At 41.2% G+C, this 22,694-nt stretch overlaps 1 protein-coding gene across 2 annotated transcripts in view; it reads left to right on the top strand.

Moving 5' to 3' along the window:
• The window catches only part of LOC124554843, a 172,057-nt gene extending 149,875 nt beyond the window's left edge, over nucleotides 1-22,182 (top strand). For both annotated transcript variants that reach the window (XM_047128506.1, XM_047128505.1), the window contains one exon: nucleotides 21,846-22,182. In XM_047128506.1, coding sequence (XP_046984462.1) covers nucleotides 21,846-21,964 — 119 coding nt within the window. In that variant the 3' untranslated portion in view covers nucleotides 21,965-22,182. The remainder of the gene's footprint in view (nucleotides 1-21,845) is intronic.
• The last annotated feature ends 512 nt before the right edge of the window (nucleotides 22,183-22,694 follow it).

The raw sequence follows: 22,694 nt of genomic DNA, 5'->3' as shown, positions 1-22,694 counted from the left end.
ATTCGAAACCAGAACAGCTGTTAGCATGAGTGACATAACATTAGATATCTTAGGTGTTGCGAAACAACTCAGATCACTTAAGAAAGGCAAGTTTTCCGGTCCAGATGGTATACCAATCATGTTCCTTTCAGAATATGCAGACACAATAGCGCATTTCTTAGCAATCATACACAACAGCTCGCTTGACGAAAGGTCTGTTCCTAAAGACTGGAAAGTAGCACAGGTCACACCAATATTCAAGAAAGGAAATATGAGTAACCCATTGAATTACAGACCCGTATCACTGACCTCAATTTGCAGTAGGATTTTATAGCATATACTGTACTCGAACATTATGAATCACCTTGAAGAAAATGACTTATTGATACATAACCAACACGGATCAGAAAATATCGTTCTTGTGCAACACAGCTAGCTCTTTATTCCCATGAAGTAATGAGTGCTATCGACAAGGGATCTCAGATCGATTCCATATTCCTAGTTTTCCAGAAGGCTTTTGATACCGGTGCTCACAAGCTACTATTAATCAAATTGCGTGCATATGTAGTATTGTCTCAGTTGTGTGACTGGATTCGTGATTTCTTTTCAGAGAGGTCACAGTTCGTCGTGATAGACGGTAAATCATAGAGTACAACAGAAGTGATATCTGGCGTTCCTCAAGGTAGTGTCATAGGCCCTTTGCTGTGCCTGATTTGTATAAATGATCTAGGTGATAATCTGAGCAGCTCCCTTAGATTGTTTGCAGATGACGCTGTAATTTACCACCTAGTAAAATCATCAGACAATCAGTTCCAATTACAAAATGATCTAGAGAGAATTTCTGTACGGTACGAGAAGTGGCAATTAGCACTAAACAAAGAAAAGTGCGAGGTCATCCACATGGGTACTAAAAGAAATCTGATAAATTTCGGGTATACGATAAATCGCACAAATCTAAGGGCTGTCAATTCGACTAAATACTTAGGAGTTACAATTACGAGCGACTTACATTGGAAAGACCGCATAGATAATATTGTGGGGAAGGCGAAACAAAGACTGCGCTTTGTTGGCAGAACACTTAGAAGATGCGACAAACCCACTAAAGAGACAGCCTACATTACACTTGTCCGTCCTCTGCTGGAATATTGCTGCGCGGTAAGGGATACTTACCAAGTTGGATTGACGGAGGACATCGAAAAAGTGCAAAGAAGGGTAGCTCGTTTCGTGTTATCGCGCAATAGGGGTGAGAGTGTCACTGATATGGTCCGTGAGTTGGGGTGACAGTCACTGAAACAAAGGCGGTTTTCTTTGCGTCGAGATCTATTTACGAAATTTCAATCACCAACTTTCTCTTCCGAATGCGAAAATATTTTGTTGACACCCCCTACGTAGGGAGAAGTTCAAATGGTTCAAATGCCTCTGAGCACTATAGGACTTAACATCTGAGGTCATCAGTCCCCTAGAACTTAGAACTACTTAAACCTAACTAACCTAAGGACATCACACACATCCATGCCCGAGGCAGGATTCGAACCTGCGACCGTAGCGGTCGCGCGGTTCCAGACTGAAGCGCCTAGAACCGCTCGGCCACACCGGCCGGCGAGGGAGAAGTGATCATCATAATAAAATAAGAGAAATCAGAGCTCGAACGGAAAGATTTAGGTGTTCCTTTTTCCCACGCGCCATTCGAGATTGGAATGGTAGAGAAGTAGTATGAAAATGATTCGATGAACCCTCTGCGAGGCACTTAAGTGTGAATTGCAGAGTAACCATGTAGATGTAGATAAGGCTACACTCCGCACAAGTACCTTCAGAAAAGACTTCATTGTACCATTCTACGTCACTTTGACGTCACTGTACGCTCACTTGTCAACTCAAGATTTAGTAATTACTATTATTTAAATTCTGTGTACGGATGTTCGTATCCACAACCCTCAAGATTCGTAGTAGAATTTTGGGTAACATAGAAATGTCTGTCGTTCCCAGTTAATAATAGGTGTACTGCACACCAAACACACTGATGTCCATAGCAAAATTCGTTCTTGGGGCCCTGCACTTCCCGTGTGACAGTTTGCAAAAAATCTGTTAACAAACCCAACGTGGGTTTGATTTTGTTTCACTTTCCGTGTAGCTGACGCGTAAACACAGTAAACATACTAGCTTATACATGGGAAATGTGATGTGCACATGAGCTGCTAACAGCAACGTAACTGAATACACAATATTTCTGTGAGACAGTTCGAGCCAGTTTACCGCAGAGGTTTAATTGCTCTCAAACGGAATTAATAACCACGTCTAACAGTATTAACTACTCACGACAACTAAACGAAGATGAGTGGAGAGAGAGAGAGAGAGAGAGAGAGAGAGAGAGAGAGAGAGAGAGAGAACATATTCATCCAGTATGAGAAAGTATAACGTAGTACATTTTTCAGTTTTGTCACTGCCGGAAGGCCGACCTCACATTTCGAAGTATTGTTCGTCATGAAGTATTTTGAATAACTGAGACATGTGGACATACGACTAGTGTTCGGGAGGGGCAGCACACAAAATACCCGTCAAACCATCCTATATTGATTTCATCTGATCACTTTGAATGGAGGGATAGTTATTTCACAACCAGTGTTGTGTGTGTGTGTGTGTGTGTGTGTGTGTGTGTGTGTGTGTGTGTGTGTCACCTTCACCATCTTTGATCGGTTCAGTTTAAGCTCTTTCCTGGCCCCTTCCCTTTCGTCATTAGGTTCCTAGAGATAAAAGCCCTTTCTCTTTTAGTATCTCTAATCATAAAGCCATTAGCAAAACTCTCACTCAAGAAAGGCGCGATGTTTATTACTCCATACATGCACCCGCCTGGATCCAATCTGTCTGGCGGATTAACGACGATGAGTTGGTGTACCGACCAGCTTGTAAGTGGGTTTTAGGTGGTTTCCCACATACCCCTAGGTAAATGCCGGGCTGGTTCCCATGTCCTGCTTCAGATACTCGCTATGCAGATATTTACATCACTTTCACAATTACACACAGAATTTACTGTATGTGCAAACAGATTGGGTCCACTGCTTCTGTCTGTGGTATGGGTGAATAGTAGACTGTGATGACATTCACTGTTTGGTTTCCTTAAACACTCAGTCAGAAATCCATACAGCTACTGTTTCCCGCGCCGTCAGTGTTTAACGAGGAACCGAGGCATGAGAGACATAGGTCCGAGAAGGGGGGAGACTGAGGTAGCAAAAATTTACGCTCCGGTATGCTTAAAAATGGACCACTGTCGCGCGCTTATATGCCAAGCTGATCAGGACAGTACCGATCGCACTTCATAACTTCGTTAATATACACGGTGTAACAGGATGACAATTGATATGAGGAACCTGTAGCTGGAAATGTGAAATAAAGTTTCTATAGCACTATGCACTTTCTTCGCATTCGGTTTGCTAAATGAAACACCATAATACTGTAGTTCAGAAAACGTAAATACTGTCAACCCATCCGTGGATTCACTATCATAGAGTAAATTTTCAATGTGACAACCATCAATTCATTACATAACGTTGAACGACACACCATATTTTGTCTGGTTGTGTGTAAGATTCCGCGCTCCACTCTGATGGTATCAAACGCTGTAAAGATGCGATCAGTGAGCTCAGGTATTGTTCCATTGGTGGTTAGTGCACAAGAAACTTTACATAAGCCCAGAGGAAAAAGTCAAAAGGGATGAGACCAGGCCATGAGAGGGGACATCCCCTTCCAGTTACACTCGGCCTGAAGTTGTCTATGAGATATCCCGAAGCGCGAAGATCAAGTGCGCTGAAGCCCCGTCTTTCTGAAACCACGAACCAGTGTATAGTTGCAAGGGAACGTCCTCCAGATGATTAGGCGAGGCATTATCCAGAAAGTTCAAATACTACGCACCATTAAAACGATCTGATAAGACGTGATCTCAAAGACTTCCACCCCAAATGTTCATTGAGAATCTCACTTGGTAATTTCTCGTACAGGTGCTGTGTGGATTTTCAACAGCGCATTGGTTCCTTGTAGCAAAACGTTTAAAATTTCATCCTCTGCAATCTCCCTAATTTTTAAGACTTACTTCTGTTACACCCTGTATAACCACAGTTTAACGTACGTGGGTTGGACAAAAATAGGCAAACAGCGAGATAAATGCATGTTTGAACGTAAATGCAGATGCTGGCCAAGCCTGCAGGTGGCGCTGTTGTGTTTGACCACGAAAGAAACTTTTCCAATGCCCTCAAGACGTTGCGAGTGTCTTTCGTGGTCAGAACTGTCTTCTTTGCATCTGTAAGTGCGTTATGTCGGAGCTAAACGAATTCGAAAGTGGTCAAATTTTGGTGCTCGTATGGAAGATGCTTCCGTAACCAGCATAACCGAAATGTTTATGTGCAGACATACAGATGATTACAATTTCAGAAAAACTGAATGATTTATTAGAGAGAGAGAGAGAGAGAGAGAGAGAGAGAGAGAGAGAGAGAGAGAGAGCGAACTTCACCAATTTAGCAAGTAAGTAAGGCATTGGTCTACCTCTGGCCCTCATGGAAGCAGTTATTCGGCTTGGCATTGACTGATTGATGTGGATGTTCTCCTCAAGAGTCTTGTGCAGAACATCTCTCTGGATTCCTTTCTACAACGACACTGAGGCAATAAAAAATGGCTCTGAGCACTATGGGACTCTACATCTGAGGTCATCAGTCCCCTAGAACTTAGAACTACTTAAACCTAACTAATCTAAGGACATCACACACATCCATGCCCGAGGCAGGATTCGAACCTGCGACCATAGCGGTTGCACGGTTCCGGACTCAAGCGCCTAGAACCGCTCGGTCACAGCGGCCGGCTCTGAGGTGACAAAACTGCTGGAATAATGATATGCACATGAACAGATGGCGGTAGTATGACATGGACGAAGTATAATAGGCCAGTGCATTGGGGAAGCTATTATTCGTGCTCCGGTGATGAAAAGGTTTCTGACGTCATGATGGCCACACGACGGGAATTAACAGACTGGTAGTTAGAGCTAGACACATGAGACATTCCATTTCGCAAATTGTTAGAAATTCAGTATTTCGAGATCTACAGCGTCAAGAGTGTACTGAGAGTAGCAGATTTCAGGCATTACCTTTCACCACGGACAGAGCGGTGACCAACGGCCGTCACTCGACGACCGAGAGTAACGGCATTTTCGTAATTTATCGGTACTAAGAGACAAGCAACACTGTGTGAAATAATCGCAGAAATCAGTGTGGGATGTATGCGTTAGAACAGTGCACCGGAATTTGGCGTTAATGGCCGATGGCAGAATACGACCGACTCGACTGCTTTTGCTAACAGCACATCGCCTGCAACACCTCTCCTGGGCTGGTCACATGAGTCCCGATTTCAGCTGGTAACAGCTGATTGTAGGTTTCGAGTGTGGCGCAGCCCCCACGAACCCTTGGACCCAAGTTGCCAACAAGGCACTGTGCAAGCTGGTGGTGGCCCCGTAATTGTGTAGGCTGTGTTTGCATGGGATGGACTGGGTGCAGTGGTCTAACTGAACCGATCATTGACTGGAAATGTTGATGTTCGGCTACTTGGAGACCATTTGCAGCGTCCGCAGCTCGTGGTCGTGCGGTAGCGTTCTCGCTTCCCACGCCCGGGTTCCCGGGTTCGATTCCCGGCGGGGTCAGGGATTTTCTCTGTCTCGTGATGACTGGGTGTTGTGTGCTGTCCTTAGGTTACTTAGGTTTAAGTAGTTCTAAGTTCTAGGGGACTGATGACCATAGATGGTAAGTCCCATAGTGCTCAGAGCCATTTGAACCATTTGCAGCCATTCATAGACTATATGCTCCTAAATAACGATGGATTTTTTACGGATGACGATGCGCCATGTCACAGGGCCACAATAGTTCGCGATTTGTTTGCAGAACATTCTGGATAGTTCGAGTGAATGATTTGGCCACCCGATCGCCTGACACGAATCTCATCGAACATTTATGGGACATAATCGAGAGATAATTCCATACACAAAATCCTGCACCAGCAACACTTTCGCTATGATGAACGACTATATACGCAGCATGGCTCGATATTTCTGCAGGGAACTTCCGACGATTTGTTGATTCCATAGTGCGTCAAGTAGCTGCACTCCGCCGGTTAAATATGAGGTTCGACACGATATTAGGAGATATAGCATGACTGTTGTCAGTGTGTGTCAATCAATGCCAAGCCGAACAATTGCTTGGATACTGGTCAAAGTTGGGTCAACGTGACTTTTTAAACTTGTGAAGCACTTATTCTAGAATAAATCTTCCAATTTTCTTGGAATTGGATTCGTTTGTGTTTTTTGGCCATTTGGATATCTTACTGGTGCGTCCTCTGCCTCGTCTCCCCCCTCCCTTCCCCTCCCCTCCTCCCTCCCTCCCTCTCTCTCTCTCTCTCTCTCTCTCTCTCTCTCTCTCTCTCTCTCTCTCTCTCTTTCTTTCTTTCTTTCGTTAGAGATTACATCAGAAAATCTGCGACGTTTACGCGAAGTTGTCAGTTCCTTGCCGGCCGTTGTGGCCGAGCGGTTCTAGGCGCTTCAGTCTGAAACCTCGCGACCGCTACGGTCGCAGGTTCGAATCCTGCCACGGGTATGAATGTGTGTGATGTCCTTAGGTTAGTCAGGTTTAAGTAGTTCTACGTTCTAGGGAACTGATGCCCTCAGATGTTAAGTCCCATAGTGCACAGAGCCATTTGAATTTGATAGTTCCTTGCTGCATTATTCACAGAATCTTGAAATATGAAATATGTCCATATCGTGAATGGAATATTTATTCGGAGCACTTTTCATCTTCGGGACAGATCCCTTAATTTCACTCCCTCCTTCCGTTATTTGAACACCATCGATTGACTCAAATACAACATTCAGAAGGCACGTTCCGTCGTAGTCTGCGGTGGCGTTTGTTTCTCCTCTTCATTGTCAGTTAAGCTTAACGTCTGTAACATCACATTGTCGATTTGCCATCAGTTATAATATGTAAAGACATAGCTTAATACGAAAAGCAGATGCGAAGCCCATAGAATATAGATTCTTAGCATGAAACACACGTTTATATAGCTTCACCATCAGCTGCTGTCAAAAACTTTATGAAGTTGCCACTGTCTCTGGTCAGAAAATTTGTTATAGAATTTTGATTTCTCGTGTGTTGCATGGAGCTGTCTTAATATAAAGTTAAATATGCAAGCATCTGTGTTGTTATTGCACGTCAATATTACACTTTCGCTGTTTGGACACATCTGTTCTTTAGTTCCAAAAGGTGGCAAATATGCTTCTTGCAAGACACGGGCAAGTTATTTTTAATATGCTCGCCCAAGAATAACTTAAGCAGATCTTTAAAAAGCGATTTGCCACCTTTAGCAATGAAAGTACAGATGTGTGCAGATGGTAGAAGCATGTTAGTGACACGTAATAACAGCACTGATGCTTGCCTATTTAATATTGAGGCAGCTGTGTATAATTTCTCAGAAAGCAAAATGCTATGATGATTTTTTTTTTTTTCAAAAAAGCCAGAAGGTGGTCCACGTATAGACAGAAACTAGTAGCAACTTAATAAAGTTTTCGACAGCAGCTAATGGTGAAGCTATATAAATATGTTCTCACCATATGTTCATATATTCAATGGGTTTCATGTTTGGTCTTCATTTTAGTAGGACGAATTAAATTGATCGTGTAAAACGTAGTAATGCAGATTACTTATTGCACGGCAGCAGGCAAACCCACACGCTTTAAACACAGCGATTCTGTTTCATCAAATACACAGCTTGTACCTCTGTCACGTTAAAATTATTTTCAGCACATTACACACACACACACACACACACACACACACACACACACTCCTTCACACACGGTACCTGTCGTCGTTCCTCTACTTCTAGTGCTACACTGCTCACTTGAATACGCATAATGCATTTGAATTATTCAGATGTATCTTAGCATCAGACTGTCTGATTGTCAAGAAATAAAATTCCCTAATGGTCAGTTAAGGTCAGAAAGTCGAAAACTATTCAACTGTAACACTAATCCAGTACGTTAGCTCCTACCACGTAGTACCTAACATCTCTAGTCGTGGAAAAGCTGAATACCTTCCGCTCCAGCTGTTAGCAGAGCCATTGCTGCCGACAGCACATGATGACCAATCGACACATATTCACTTTGAAACTGCCAGCGGTAGGAAGGAGGGAAGGAAGAAAATGAGACATAACGTTTGGTCGATGACGATGCCGCAGAGACGGAATGCAAACTAGGACTTCACAGGGTGGGAGTTGGCGATGTTTGTCTGAAAGGAACTATTCCATCCAGCAATTGCTTTGAACGATACAGCAAAACCAAGCAAAAACTGTCTAGACGGCTGCACAGATATTTGAATCCTGATCTTCTCTAATGCGTGTCCAGTTTATTAATCATCACATCGAATCGTTCGCTGTTAGTGAAAGAGGTCATTAAACACCTTAGAAAGCATAATAACTGAGCGCACATCTTGTGAAAAATTTGACTTCTGTTGCGCCACACGGACAACTGTTGTCGTGTTATCTGACGATATTTCATAGAAATATGGAAAAGCACGTTTTCACGTTTTCTTTGCGACCACAGAGACACACAGGTCGATTATTTTCTTTTCATGACGTCTCAGCTGATCATTAAAATTGTACGTAAACAATATATACAACAACATGTTATATTACAACTCTCTATCGGATCACCTGTTCCTCAATTAAGCATATGTGGCACTAAAAATTCTTAGGAATCTTGAGCTCCACAATGAAGTAGGTACTCTGTTATGAACCAAAGTTGTACACCAGAGACTTAGCTTGACCTCAGTTTGCGGTGCGGCCAAGAGATGAGCGGTGTCTGCTTACTGAAAAGTCCCTGTAATGTTGTAAATCTCGATATACGCAGCCTGACAAAAAAAGGAATGCTCTAAGACGACACAGTGGGATGTCGGTGTAACTTCGTACACGTAAATACTGTACACACATCTGCAGATGATACGAGGTGACAAACGTTACAGGATACTTCCTAACATCGCGTCGGACCTCCTTTTGCCCAAGTGACCTGCGAGCTGGTGGAGCACTTGCCCGCGAAAGGCAAATGTCCCGAGTTCGAGTCTCGGTCCGGCGCATAGTTTTAATCTTCTAGGAAGTTTCATATCAACGCACACTCCTCTGTAGAGTGAACATTTTATTCTGTCCAGAACGTGCTTCAAGCCAATCGCGAATAGTTGTAGCCTGGTGTCATGGTGCATCGTTGTTCGGAAACATGAAGTCCGTGAATGGTTGCAGATGGTCTCAGAGTAGTCGAACATAATCATTTCCAGTCAATGATTGGTTCATCTGGACCACAGGACCCAGTCCATTCCATGTAAACACAGCCCACATCATTATGGAACCACCACCAGCTCACACAGTCCAACTTGGCTCTGTGGCCTCGTGGGGCCTGCACTACGCTAGAACCCTCCATAAGCTCTTCCCAACTGAAATCGGGACTCTTCTGACCAGGCTACGGTTCGCCAGTCGTCTAGGATCCAACCGTTACGGTCACGAGCCCAGGAGAGGCGCTGTACTTTTCAGCAAACGCTCTCGCATCTGTAGTCTGCTATCATAGACCATTAACGTCAAATTTCGCTGCACAGTCCTAACGGATCCGTTCGTCGTACGTCCCACACGGATTTTTGCGGTTGTCGTAAGCAGTGTTGCTCGTCTTTTACCACTGACAACTCAACGCAAACGCCGCTGCTCTCTGTCATTAAGTTAAGGCGGCCGTCAGCCACTGCGTTGTCCCTGGTTAGAGGTAATGCCTCAAATCTGATATTGTCGGCTCACTCTTGACAGTCTGGATCTCGGAATATTGAATTTCCGAACGATTTGTGAAACGTAATGTCCCATGCGTCTAGCTCCGCGTTCAAGGGATATTAATCCCTGCCGTGCGCTTATAATCACGTCGGAAGCCTTTTCACATGACTGACAGCTCTGCCAATGCACTGCCCTCTTACAGCGTGTGCACGTCATACTACCGCCATCTGTGTAAGTGCCCATCACTTATGTCACCTCAGTTTTTATATTCACAGTGTTCTAGGATTGACCCTCTTCAGCTCGTATATGACTCGAAATCATATCATTGGTTCAAATGGCTCTGAGCACTATGGGACTTAACATCTATGGTCATCAGTCCCCTAGAACTTAGAACTACTTAAACCTAACTAACCTAAGGACAGCACACAACACCCAGCCATCACGAGGCAGAGAAAATCCCTGACCCCGCCGGGAATCGAACCCGGGAACCCGGGCGTGGGAAGCGAGAACGCTACCGCACGACCACGAGATGCGGGCAAATCATATCATTATTATGAAGTTAATGATTTTCGATTTCCAATGGAAAGAATAGTTCTCCTGCAAGTTTATTTCACATTGACAGTGTCACCTTTAAAATCCAAAGCAAATAACGCACAGTAGCTAGTTAATAATTAAATAGCGCTACGCTACTTTTTTAACGACATACAAATTTGTTTCATTCAACACTGCATTTATGAATCTAGCGTAAAAAATGTTAAAAGCAAAACAATCTCCGGCACTAGTTACAGGTTAGAAACCGAGTAGTCTGACACACTGAATAAAGTATGTCTCCAGTCTCAAAATAGTATTTCACAGACCTCTTACTCACTCCACTGTTAAGTTCTAGCGCACGGGCATTACGCAGCTGCAGTGGGGCGGGGCGGATGACAAACGGTACGCCGAAAGTTTTGAAATCTATAGTTTCAGAAGGTCATAACTGCGTACTATCAAGTTATGGCCCAAATTTTCTTGCGGGATCGATTTCTGAGGCGATATCTTGCGTGTGTGCCTTTGTTCTTCGAAAATATCAGGTCAAGTTGGTGATGTTTCCTTCTCAGTACGAACTGTGTAGACAAAACCAACCATCAGCTCCGCGAGCGAACTAGTGAGAGTTCTAAACACTGCGATTCGTACTCGCAGATGGTTGGAGGGGTGGGCACAGTTTCGGTCATCCCATATTTTAAGTTTTCCGCAACTTCCCTAAGCCGTTTAAACTAAATAATGGTATGGTTCGTCCAAGAAAGCTACGGCAGATTTCCTGCATCGTGCTTCTGCATCTGAAGAAGATATGCCACTTCTCTATAAATATCGATGTGGCTCGGATCTCTAACCTTCTTTACTTTAAAAGGTATTAGAAGGAAGAAAAATTGGGGTCGACAGCCCGCTAATGTAGAGTTACAGAACACAGTTTTCCAAAATTCCTTCACCAAAGAAGATGCAGTAAATACTCTAGAATTCGAATCGAGAACAGCTGCCAACACGAGTAGCTTAGAAGTATATACCCTCGGTATAGCCAAGCAACTTACGTCACTCAGTAAATAAGTCATTTGCTGCAAATTGTATACCAATTACGTCTGTTTCGGAGTATGTTGATTGAAATAGCTCCATTTTTAGCAGTCGTGTACAACCGCACTCTCGACGAAAGATCCATACTTACAGGCTGTCCAAGTGTGGGGTCGTCCGCATCGGTACTAAAATATCCCATTATATTTCGGTTGCATGATAGATCGCACAAATTTAAAGGTTGGCGATTCAACTAAATACCTACGGACCTCAAATGCGAACTACTTAAATTGGAACAGTAACACAGTGTTGTGGGAAGACGAACTAAAGACTGCGTTTTATTGACAGAACACTTACAAGGAGCAACAGATCTACTAAAAAGACTGCTTGCACCACGCATGTGTGTCCTCTTCTTGTGTATTACTGTGCGATATGGGATCCTTACGAGATGTTATTGACAGAGGACATAGATGAAGTTCAAAGAAGAGCTGCTCGTTTCATATCAATGCAAAATAGGGACAGGGTGTTACGGATGTGATATGCGAGTTAGGGTGGGAATAATTAAAAGAAAGACGTTTTTCGTTGCGGTGAGATCTTTTTACAAAATGTACTCTCACTTATATAGGGTGAAATAACCGTCATAATAAATAAGACAAATTGGAGCTCGCAGTGAAAGATTTGAGTGTTATGGTAGTATGAACCCTCCTCTGAGCACTTCAGTGTTAATTGTGTAGTAGCTATGTAGATGTAGACACCGATTTACTTCAGTTCCTGAAAAATTGTGGACAATATAATTTACGTTACACATGTAATGCCAGTATAAGCTCCTTGCTCAGTTGTGTGTTCTTATGCCGCTGTGATAAATTTCGTATTCTAAAATGTAGTTTATTACATCTCATATGTTGAACCTCGCAAATGTAGCAAATGTATATCTAAACTGTAAACCTGTAATGAATTGAGTTTATTATATTTTCTCCGTAACTGGATTAGAAATGGGGGAGGGGGGGGGGGGAAGAGAGAGAGAGAGAGAGAGAGAGAGAGAGAGAGAGAGAGAGAGAGAGAGAGAGATAGAGAGAGGGGGGGGGGGGGAGGGGGGAGGTTGTCGTTAGTGCAGTGTAACGGTCCTTTGAGATAATTAAGACAAATAGTACATGGAGTTATAGTACTGAAGAATTCAGTCTTCGAACATTCTTCACAGAGAGACGTCGGATTTCGGTGTGAAATTTCCACAGTATTTCGTCGGCGCAGCTCACGGACATCTTCAGCTGTGGCGAACGCACTGCTGAGGCTGTGACCGAAACCTCCTATGCCAGTGTGAGAAGGAAATGCGCAGGCGTAAACGAGTCTAATTCGCTGGCCAATAGCGCAGATATGCAACACCTAAATTATCTCCATTCGAACATCGAGTTTACGTTGTAGATGGATAAAAACGGCGAACTATCGTTCCTGGGCGTGTTATTGCGGAGAAAAAAGGATGGTACCTTGGGTAACGCTTTGTTCTGTAAACCTACACACACGGGCTTAGACTTACAGGCCACCAGCTGCCACCATCTTGTATTTCTAGAGAATGGATATTCTGAACGGGAGATTGGCCCGGCGCGTGCTAGGCAAAGTGAAGAGCCGGAATAAAGTGAAGAACAAATAGGAGTGGTCTCCCTGCCATATGTCGGCGGAGTTTTTTCGAAGATAGGATGATTATTGGTGAAACGTAAGGTTAAGTGCGTGTTATGCCCAACAATGAAACTCGGAGCTCTTTTAGGCTGAGTGAAAGATGATTTTGGTATAAGAAGGCATAGTGTCTATAGCTGCGGGACGTCATACGTGGACAAACGTGTCGCATCGTGGAGGACAGATGCGTCGAACATCGACGACACACCCGTCTGGACCTGCCAGGAGGAAATCTTCAGTGGCTGAACATTGGCTCACTACTGAACACAGTATGCAGTACAAAAACATCAAAATTCTCTCGTCGACGTCTTCTTATTGGGACAACGTTAGTAAAGAAGCAGTAGAAGTACGCGGATCGACAAATGTGCGTAACAGGAAAACAGGATACCAACTCATCATCGAATGGGATCCAGCGCCGGCCATGTTAAAATCACAGTATAACACGAGCTGTAAGTGATTACGTAAGTGGTCTCAAATGTGCAGTCTGAATATGCGCATACACCATCGCTAGTGCCGATTGTCCTAAAGGCATTGTAATATCAATTATGACTTCCTATGAGGTAATCACTCTGAATCTTTAGCAGTATAGCATAAAATCCCCTCCATGACAGCAGAACGAAATAAGACAGCGGATTTGAACAGAAAGGCAAAATGTACCGTAAGTGCCGGCCGAAGTGGCCGTGCGGTTAAAGGCGCTGCAGTCTGGAACCGCAAGACCGCTAATGTCGCAGGTTCGAATCCTGCCTCGGGCATGGATGTTTGTGTTGTCCTTAGGTTAGTTAGGTTTAACTAGTTCTAAGTTCTAGGGGACTAATGACCTCAGCAGTTGAGTCCCATAGTGCTCAGAGCCATTTGAACCATTTTGTACCGTAAGTCAACGGACTGAGAGATGTCAGTTTTCCTTTAGAAGGAACCCATGAACAACTTTGATTTCCACACTGGCCTCGATGAATGCGACTTTGGCTCAAAATCTGACGGTGATTAACAAGGCTTCACTGTACAGCCTCATTGATTTTGCTTTCCAAAATGATTATCCCAGTGGATAGCGCTTCCCTTCATCCTTTTAAATCAGTCTTCAAACAATTTTTTCCAAGTGCCTCCCAGCAAAATGACAACTCGCTGGCAACTGGTTGCCCCAATGTCCGTAAAAATTGCAACCTCAAGAAGGATACAAGTGACAGAAATTAATCTTGGGTTATTAATAATACATAACAGTACATGATCTTCCTGACTTCAAGAATTTCGTACCGTGTGAAGCTTGCTCATGATGCAGTCAGAGCATGTTGTTCTACGGAATTAAAAGAGGGCCTGCAAATGTTCCTAAGCGGCCCTCATGCACTCAGTTTTCTATTATAGTATCAACAGTGGTTCGTAGAGGACTGTGAGGAAAAAGTTGTTGACTAATCGTACCACAGACATACTTACTAGCAGACGTTTCAGATCATCACGAAGAAGCGCTAGTATTAGTGCGTTAGCTGAAACTCCGACATTCCTTACCGCATTTTCCTTGAAATTGTCCAGCTGAAGTGTGCCATTTAGAACCATCTATTTGATGTACTGGTGATTATTCAGATTGCCCTTAATCAGATCAGGCTAGATTGCATCTTGTATCTAGTGGTTAATTCAAGCCAGTATATATATTCTGCCATTCTATAATGCAGCCTGAAGGCCAGTAGCTTCTCGGTCAGATGCAAACCTCTCTGTAGGACAAAACACTACATTTTGCCACTGATCATGTCAGTGACAGCATTGCTGTCTGAGATATTTGTGTTTCTTGAACAGTTGGAAGAAACGCAATGGCATCCGTGCTATCAGTTCATTACGCATCAGACGACGTCATATAGAGCAAGGGAAGAACGGCTATATGCCCCAATTTCTCGTATCTTCGTGGTCCTTTCGCGAAATGTACATTGGTGGCAGTAGAATCGTTCTGCGGTCTCCTTCAAATGCCGGCTCTCTAAATTTCGCGAAAAGAACGTCGTCTTTACTCCAGTGAATCCCATTTGAGTTCACAAAACATCTCCGTGATTCTTATGAGTTGATCGAACCTATCGGTATCAAATCTAACGGTTCGCCTCTGAAATGCATGCGTTTTTTTTTTCCCCAGTCGCTTAGGACTGTGCGCTGGCAAGAGATTGGCGATAAATGCGAGCAGAGTAAGGGGCCAAAGTCGTTGAGTGTTCTATGTAAATCGAATTGGGATTCCATCCGGACCTGGCGACTTATATGTTTTCAGCTCTTTCAGTTGCTTCCCAACGCCAGAAATACCTGTTACTGCGTCCTACGTGCGGTAGTATGTTGGACGTTCAAATGATGTTCGTCCGATCCTCTTATTTAAATGATTTCTTAAATGTGGAAATTTAAAACTTCGTGTGTTTCTCTCTCTCTCTCTCTCTCTCTCTCTCTCTCTCTCTCTCTCTACGCTCACCAGAGTGGTCAACAAGTGACTGGATAGAAGCCTTCGATGGCGATTTTACGTAGGACCAGAATTTTCTCGGGAAAATCGTTTGCTAAACTATGACGATGGGAACTGGGAACTGCATGCTTCACCCGGCGATCTGTTTACAGACGTATGACTTCTGCTTGTCGTATTTGCGCGCTCTTCTTTTTTGAACCGAGAGTACAGCAGTCTCTGCTTCCTCAACATTTTCCGAATTTGTTATTTGACGGCGGGTCTCTTCCCTCCTTAATCCACTTACTCGGCACGTACTTTTCCAGGATGCGATTTACAGTCAGTTTAAACTTTTCTCGTAAGGCCTCTACGTCCATCATATTAGAACTAACTGATGTTTATTTATTGTCTAAACTGGATGCTAACAACTGTGTATTTACTCTTTCTAACCTTCTTGAGGGTTTGGTAACTTGAGTAAACCATCCTCGCTGTGATATCAAAATCGCTATCCCGTGTCTGTAAACCACACTGTCGATAAGGTCAAGACTGTTTGTAGCCGGCCGAAGTGGCCGTGCGGTTAAAGGCGCTGCAGTCTGGAACCGCAAGACCCCTATGGTCGCAGGTTCGAATCCTGCCTCGGGCATGGATGTTTGTGCTGTCCTTAGGTTAGTTAGGTTTAACTAGTTCTAAGTTCTAGGGGACTAATGACCTCAGCAGTTGAGTCCCATAGTGCTCAGAGCCATTTGAACCAACTGTTTGTAGTTGCAAGGTCAAAAATACTTCCATTACGTGTGTGCTGTCGAACTACCTGTTCAGCACACGTTTTCGGTAAACGTGTTCAAAACAACTTCACTGTCCATACCACCTACAACGTCTAATCTACACTCGGTACGTCAGTCGCCTCCAACCGATATAGCACGATCAGGATATTTCCATGCTACTGAGCGTAGACTAGCTTTGAATGATTCTAAAATGGTAACGGCGGAATCAGTTGGCCGGTAAAAACTGCAATAATTGAGTTAATACAGGTCTGTTACTCGCCTTCTGATAACTCCAGAAAATCGGTTTCGACCTCGATAGACACAATATTTTTGTCGATTGCAATGAACGCTCCCCCAGTACGGCATCTAACCTGTCGTTTCAGTATTCGTTCCGTGCCTTGCTAAACATTACGGAGCTTTCTGCTTCAGGTTTCATCCAATTCTCCGTTCCGAGAATAATTTGAGCGTGACAGCTTGTATGGAGAGCAGGAACTTGTGTTGCAAATACTTCGAAAATTTACACTGAATTAGTGTGAACAAAAAAAGTAAAACACAAGAGCAAAAGGGAAATAAACGAGTAGACAATGTGCGGCTCTGAATGAGAGAGCTCTGTTGCAAAATATCCACGACCAAAATGTAAATTTTTGTTACAATTAGAGAGATCTGTGAAATGTGTAATCATCATCATTGTCATGTGTTACAGTTTTATCGTAGCCGCCTCCCCTTCTGTTGTCAATAATCATGTTACTTGCACTTTTCTTTGTTAATAAACAATGGATTGAGTAAATATAAATATGACCACTGTTTGGCCGGAGGAACCAAAGAATGGTTAATATGATTATTTAGTCACCTCTGTTAGTAACAGTGGCGATGGTTATAACTTAAGGATTGATGACACATGGCTGAAATTCTTGGATTAAAAAATAAATATATATTAAATTTAGAATAGTATGCATATTGACTGTATTTCATATATTTACAAGAAGGCCAAAGCAAATTTAAATGGGGACTTTTGCATCTATCCTAGCAGATGATAAAAGTGTGGTAAAGTGCACCTGGACCAACAAACCATTAAATTGAAGTTCGTGACTGTCATGTCATGTGGTACAAGTTGGTTTGCTACATCTTGTCTGCCTGCTGCCATGTGTATGCGCTATTTTACTTGCTGTGTGTGCAGAATATTTATGTAGAGAGAGAGAGAGAGAGAGAGAGAGAGAGAGAGATCAGTATTGATGCACTAGTTTTGTGTTACACTGACTGCAGCTACTTAATTTATAGTAGTTGTGTTTGACGCTACATTGTCAAATAATGAGGCTGGCTTCTTGTTTACAGTTATTAACAGCAGAGTACAGGAATTGGAGAGGTACACCATTGTCTTAAAGCGTAGTTAACATGTAACATTTCTTCAATTGTTGAACCATCAATTAACTTTTTGTGCTTTAATTTAAATCTTTAGATAATGTATATCATTTCAAAACATTTTTGGGTCAAGTGGTCCAGTATTTTAAATTTTTTTTATTGTTTATAATTTACAGATGGCGGTCATTTTTGTTTCAGGCAGCAACCTCCTTCTTCCGAAGCATCTGCAGTTTTTTAATTATGTGTTAATGGGTTGCACTAGGCCTTCCAAATAAAAACCATTTAGTTTAGCACACTCTAGCTTACAAATTAAAACCATCACCTAGCTGAATGTGTTGCTTAATATATTTTTAACAGCTCAAAGTTACTGGTTTCAAATTTAAAAAAAAAAAAAAACCTCAATTTTTGAACAGTAGTTTTTCACAGGAGGAATAATTTGTCTTAATACTTTTGCGCTGGTACACTATATAGCATAATTACTTTTTATAGAGTATCAATGGTGATTAAACTTACCACTTAAAAAATACACTATTTTTTAAAAAAAACGAAGTTTTGGGATTTTCTAATTTTTGATCTGCAGTATCTTTGTTGGGGGACTAACTAAAAGTCTGAAAATTTCGCACATAATAGATCTTTGTGATATCAAACTTCAGTAGAAATTTCAGGTTTGAGATTCAATTGGAAGTTATGAAAAAAATCATAAATATGATTCAAACGTACGTTTTTTACATCTGTGATGTGTAGGCTAATGGAAAAAGTATATCAATTATACAATTTAAATACATCAGATTAAAGTTACTAATGATTATTTGCTGAGACAATATTCTGCTGAAAGTTTCAGCAGGCTGGCAGACAGCATCTGCAAGTCTGTACTAGCTCACAGACAAACCTGTAAAAGTCAGTGTCTCGTCTTCTCCTTTCCACAAACTACCGTCCACTCACACCGATTTAACTATAAGCTCTTGAAGTGTGAGTTGAAAAATGAGGTCTCATTGTTTTATTAGTATTCATATTAACGAAGCTTACCATAAAAGTGTATCGAGCATTTCGTAAATACATTACATTAATTGAAATTACACTGATGAAGAAAAAGTGTTGTTTTACGTAAGAGTTGTCTAGGTTAAATAAACTTGCAAATACTCTGAAAAAAATTCGTAACCTTTTTGGCCAGCTGTGCTTGGACCCTTTCAAAAAACATTAGAAACCTATATCAAAAGGTCTGAGAGAAATAACGGTTGATCATTATTCTAAAAATAAAAGCCGTCATCAATATAAAACAAGGAAGGTCGTTGTGTACAAAATGTTGTACGATGTTTATAGATAACAAAGATGGGGTAGTGACAGGCCAGATATAGAATTTTATGACTTACCAGAAACTATCAAAAAGTAGATTCAGCTTTAGAAATATTAACTGTGTTGTCTGCTAGCAAAATTAAAAAACTAAACGATGAAAAAATACTTTTGTCTTGGATGCAAGAAATGAGAAAGTGGCAGCTACAGTCGAAAATAATTTGGGAGTTTCATTTCAAAAGCAAATTTGTACTAAACCAGGTGTATGTTCTAAAAAGTCACCAACCAGATTTTATGATTTGATAGAAAAGCTAAAAACTAAATGCTGTGTTTCAAATCAAAAGGATAAAATTATCAGTTTACTGCCAAATTTTTGGAGTCGAGCAAAAGTTAGTGATTAATGTGTCAGAACATTTGGCATTCAGTAAAAGAAAAGGGAATTTTCCTTCATTACAAAAGAAAAATTCATCTAATTTGATGGATGAAACCACGATCGCGAAAGTTTATGAGGATGACAATGACAGGTGTTTGATACCTGGCAAAAAAGATCGTGTTACTGTGAAACAAAATGATGCTAAGGTTCAAAGACAAAAAAGGTTAATATTGTACAATTTAAATGTGCTGTTCACTGAATTAAAAAAGAAAATCCTGACATTAAAATTGGAAGGTCGGAATTTTGCGACTTGAGACCAAAATAGTGTATTGTTACAGGTGCATCTCGCACCCATAACGTTTGCGTTTGTTTGTATCACCAGAATGTAAAGCTGGTGATAGATGGGGCTATCTTACAGTGAACTATAAAGACTTTCTGGAAGTTCTGGAATGCATTAATTGACAGTTACCGTTATATGATCATGGGATAATATCAAGGTTGTCGTAGGAAGCAGGCTTAACTTGACATGTTTGAAGAATAGGAAGAAGGCGATTTGATGCCTGACAATACAGAATACAAACAATGGGTGACATAAGACAGAACGGAAATGCTGACAGTAATAAAACCACGAGAATAGTTTCATGAAGTGTTAGTAGCTAACCTAAAAATTCTGAAAATGTATCATTTTATTTTGAAAGCTCAAGATAAATTTATGTAAGACGAAAAGCAAATCTTGGCAGTTGATGAATGCTTAGTTCAAATTTTCGGAAAATAGTTCCATTGTTGTTCAAGACGAAGTACAATGGCACCAGTGGGCAAAGAAACTGGCCACAATTTATCTGTTTGCGTTCTATTATAACGATCAAGATAAACCAAAGAGCTAGAGTTTTTGTCATGAATGACCACCTTGAATGCAACACTACAGCACTGCACGCTTTTCAGCTGCAATTAAGAAACTAAATAGAACTGTATCATATATATTACAAGATTATTTTGGACTTGATGTGGAATGGAACGTTTGCATGTTTTGTCGTGGGAAGAACATGTGTGATGGCATGGAGATGCAACAAAGCAAGCTGTCACAAAAGCTACACTGTGGCGGATCTGTGGGGAAGAGATCTTGACACCTCAAGAAATCATTAAATTCTTTAAAAAATAGATACAAGGAATTACCTGTGTTTTTGTAAAATTTGGGGATATATAAGAATGTTACGCCAATGTTCTGAAGGAAAGAGATGCCAGTTGTCACAAGATTAAAGCCCCCTGATCTTTTCATTGTTTTATATCCCAGTCACACAACTTGCTCAAGAGTAGGATCACATCTGCATCCACTTATAGTGAACTTTACCTCTTTTGAATTTGTACCACTGACACTTCAAAATAAAGACATAGTGGCTTGTGTTTATGATGAACAGTGGTGGACTGCCAAAGTTGATAATATTGCTTGTCAACACCAAGATGTGCATGTTACATTTTACCACCCACCAGGACCATGTACCTCCTTCAGAAAAGTTGAGAAGGATGAAGTTTGGTTGCCAGTTAAAAATGTACTGAAGAAGCTGTCTCCCCTAGAATTTACAGTCATAACTGGGTGAACTTGTAACCTAATGCCCAAACTAAGTGAAGAAATCAGATGTTCAGTGAATGATTATGTAGAAACAAATAAGTTGAGAACAAAATAATGTAATTAGTTGGCTAGTTTTCAAAAAAAAAGACAGTTAATCATAGACATGTTTAAATTGTATGACTGATATACTTCATTGCATTAGCCCAGATATTGCAAATGTTAAAAAATGTATTTTTGACTCATATTTGTAAATTGTCTTCATAACTTTCAACTCAATCTAGAGGTTGAAATTTATACTGAAAATTGATATCATAAACGTCTATTCCATGTCTAATTTTCAGATTTTTTTTCTCATCCTCTGACAAAGATATTGCTGGTCAAAAAATGAAAAATAGTGTGGTTTTTAAGTGTAAGCTTCTCACCTTCGATACTCTCTAAAGCTTAAGTATGTTATATAGTGTAATAGCACAAAAATATTAAGACAGAGAAATTACTCCTCCTGTAGAAACTACTGTTAGCTAGTAAAAATATATTAAGGAATACCTTCAGCTAGATGATGATGGTTTTAATTTATAGTCCTGACTGTGGTGAGAAGCCTTGGGCAAATTATTACTGAATAAATAAAAAGACAACAGATGCAAAGAAACTGGTACAGAATTTAAAAAAATGTTTAGTCTGCTAGACATTAGGGAGCTCACCCATCAAATATCACTTTTCTTTCTCAGATGATCAAACTGTTAGTTATTGTTTTCATGGACCACTTGGTATGCATTGGCCCTTCTAGATTATACTTTTACTTCCATTGATCACTTGAAAATCCCTAGCCGGCCGAAGTGGCCGTGCGGTTAAAGGCGCTGCAGTCTGGAACCGCAAGACCGCTACGGTCGCAGGTTCGAATCCTGCCTCGGGCATGGATGTTTGTGATGTCCTTAGGTTAGTTAGGTTTAACTAGTTCTAAGTTCTAGGGGACTAATGACCTCAGCAGTTGAGTCCCATAGTGCTCAGAGCCATTTGAACCTTTTTTTTTTTTGAAAATCCCTGACTTATAAGAATAAAATCTTACTTTTGTAATTTATGAAATATATGTTGCAGGTGGATCAAGTCAGCATCCATCAGGTCATCAGTTCCTCATCCCTTTACATATACCACTGTCAGCAGCTGCTAACGGGTTGCCGAGTGAAGCAGCAGACCTCTCCAAATCGAGAAAATGATGCTGGTTGAATCACTTGGTAAAATGTATTTCAGGGTGCATTATTCAATGATGAGAGTTATGTTTTGTGGAGTGATTTCAGGAAAATGCAAAAGGTGTGAATATAAGTAACTGTAGAGAGCTGCTATACAGTGATGTAACTGAGTAGACATTATGGAAAGAGACTGGATTTTCTTTCTCTTCGTTCCCCTTACATTGTCATTTTTTATGTATGGATCTGGTTGCAATTAATTTTAATTGGAAATGGATAAAATGCTCAAGTGAAAGAAGTAAGGTATTGAAAATAATAATAATAATAATAATATATATACATAAATATATATAAATAGATCATTTATTATTGTTAATGAAGTTGTTGTTATAACAGTGTTCAGTATGTGTAACACACAAGCATATAAGTCTCCTTTGGGATCTACATTACTGCAGTATTTTAATTCTTAGGAATCACATCCTGCAGTTTAACTCAAATTTAAAGGGTTTCATTGTTGATTCCATAATAAATGCATGTCATAGTATGTCAGCCACTTCAGCTCCTTGGACTTATATCTCACAAGATTATCTTTTTTTTTTTGTATATTTATTTCTTAAATCCATTGTGTGTTGCAACTGTGGGGACTGAAGTTTCTGCTGATCATCCTTGTTATAGCATGGTTCAGAATCCCGAGGTCTCTGTAGTTTATCTAGTGGGAGATGTGTAGAAATCTCATCTGCCACTATGTGGTACTGAAATG

The sequence above is a fragment of the Schistocerca americana genome, chromosome X (assembly GCF_021461395.2).
Source record: "Schistocerca americana isolate TAMUIC-IGC-003095 chromosome X, iqSchAmer2.1, whole genome shotgun sequence".
Classification (NCBI taxonomy): Eukaryota; Metazoa; Arthropoda; class Insecta; order Orthoptera; family Acrididae; genus Schistocerca; species Schistocerca americana.
This window is presented reverse-complemented; position numbering and strand designations above follow the sequence as displayed.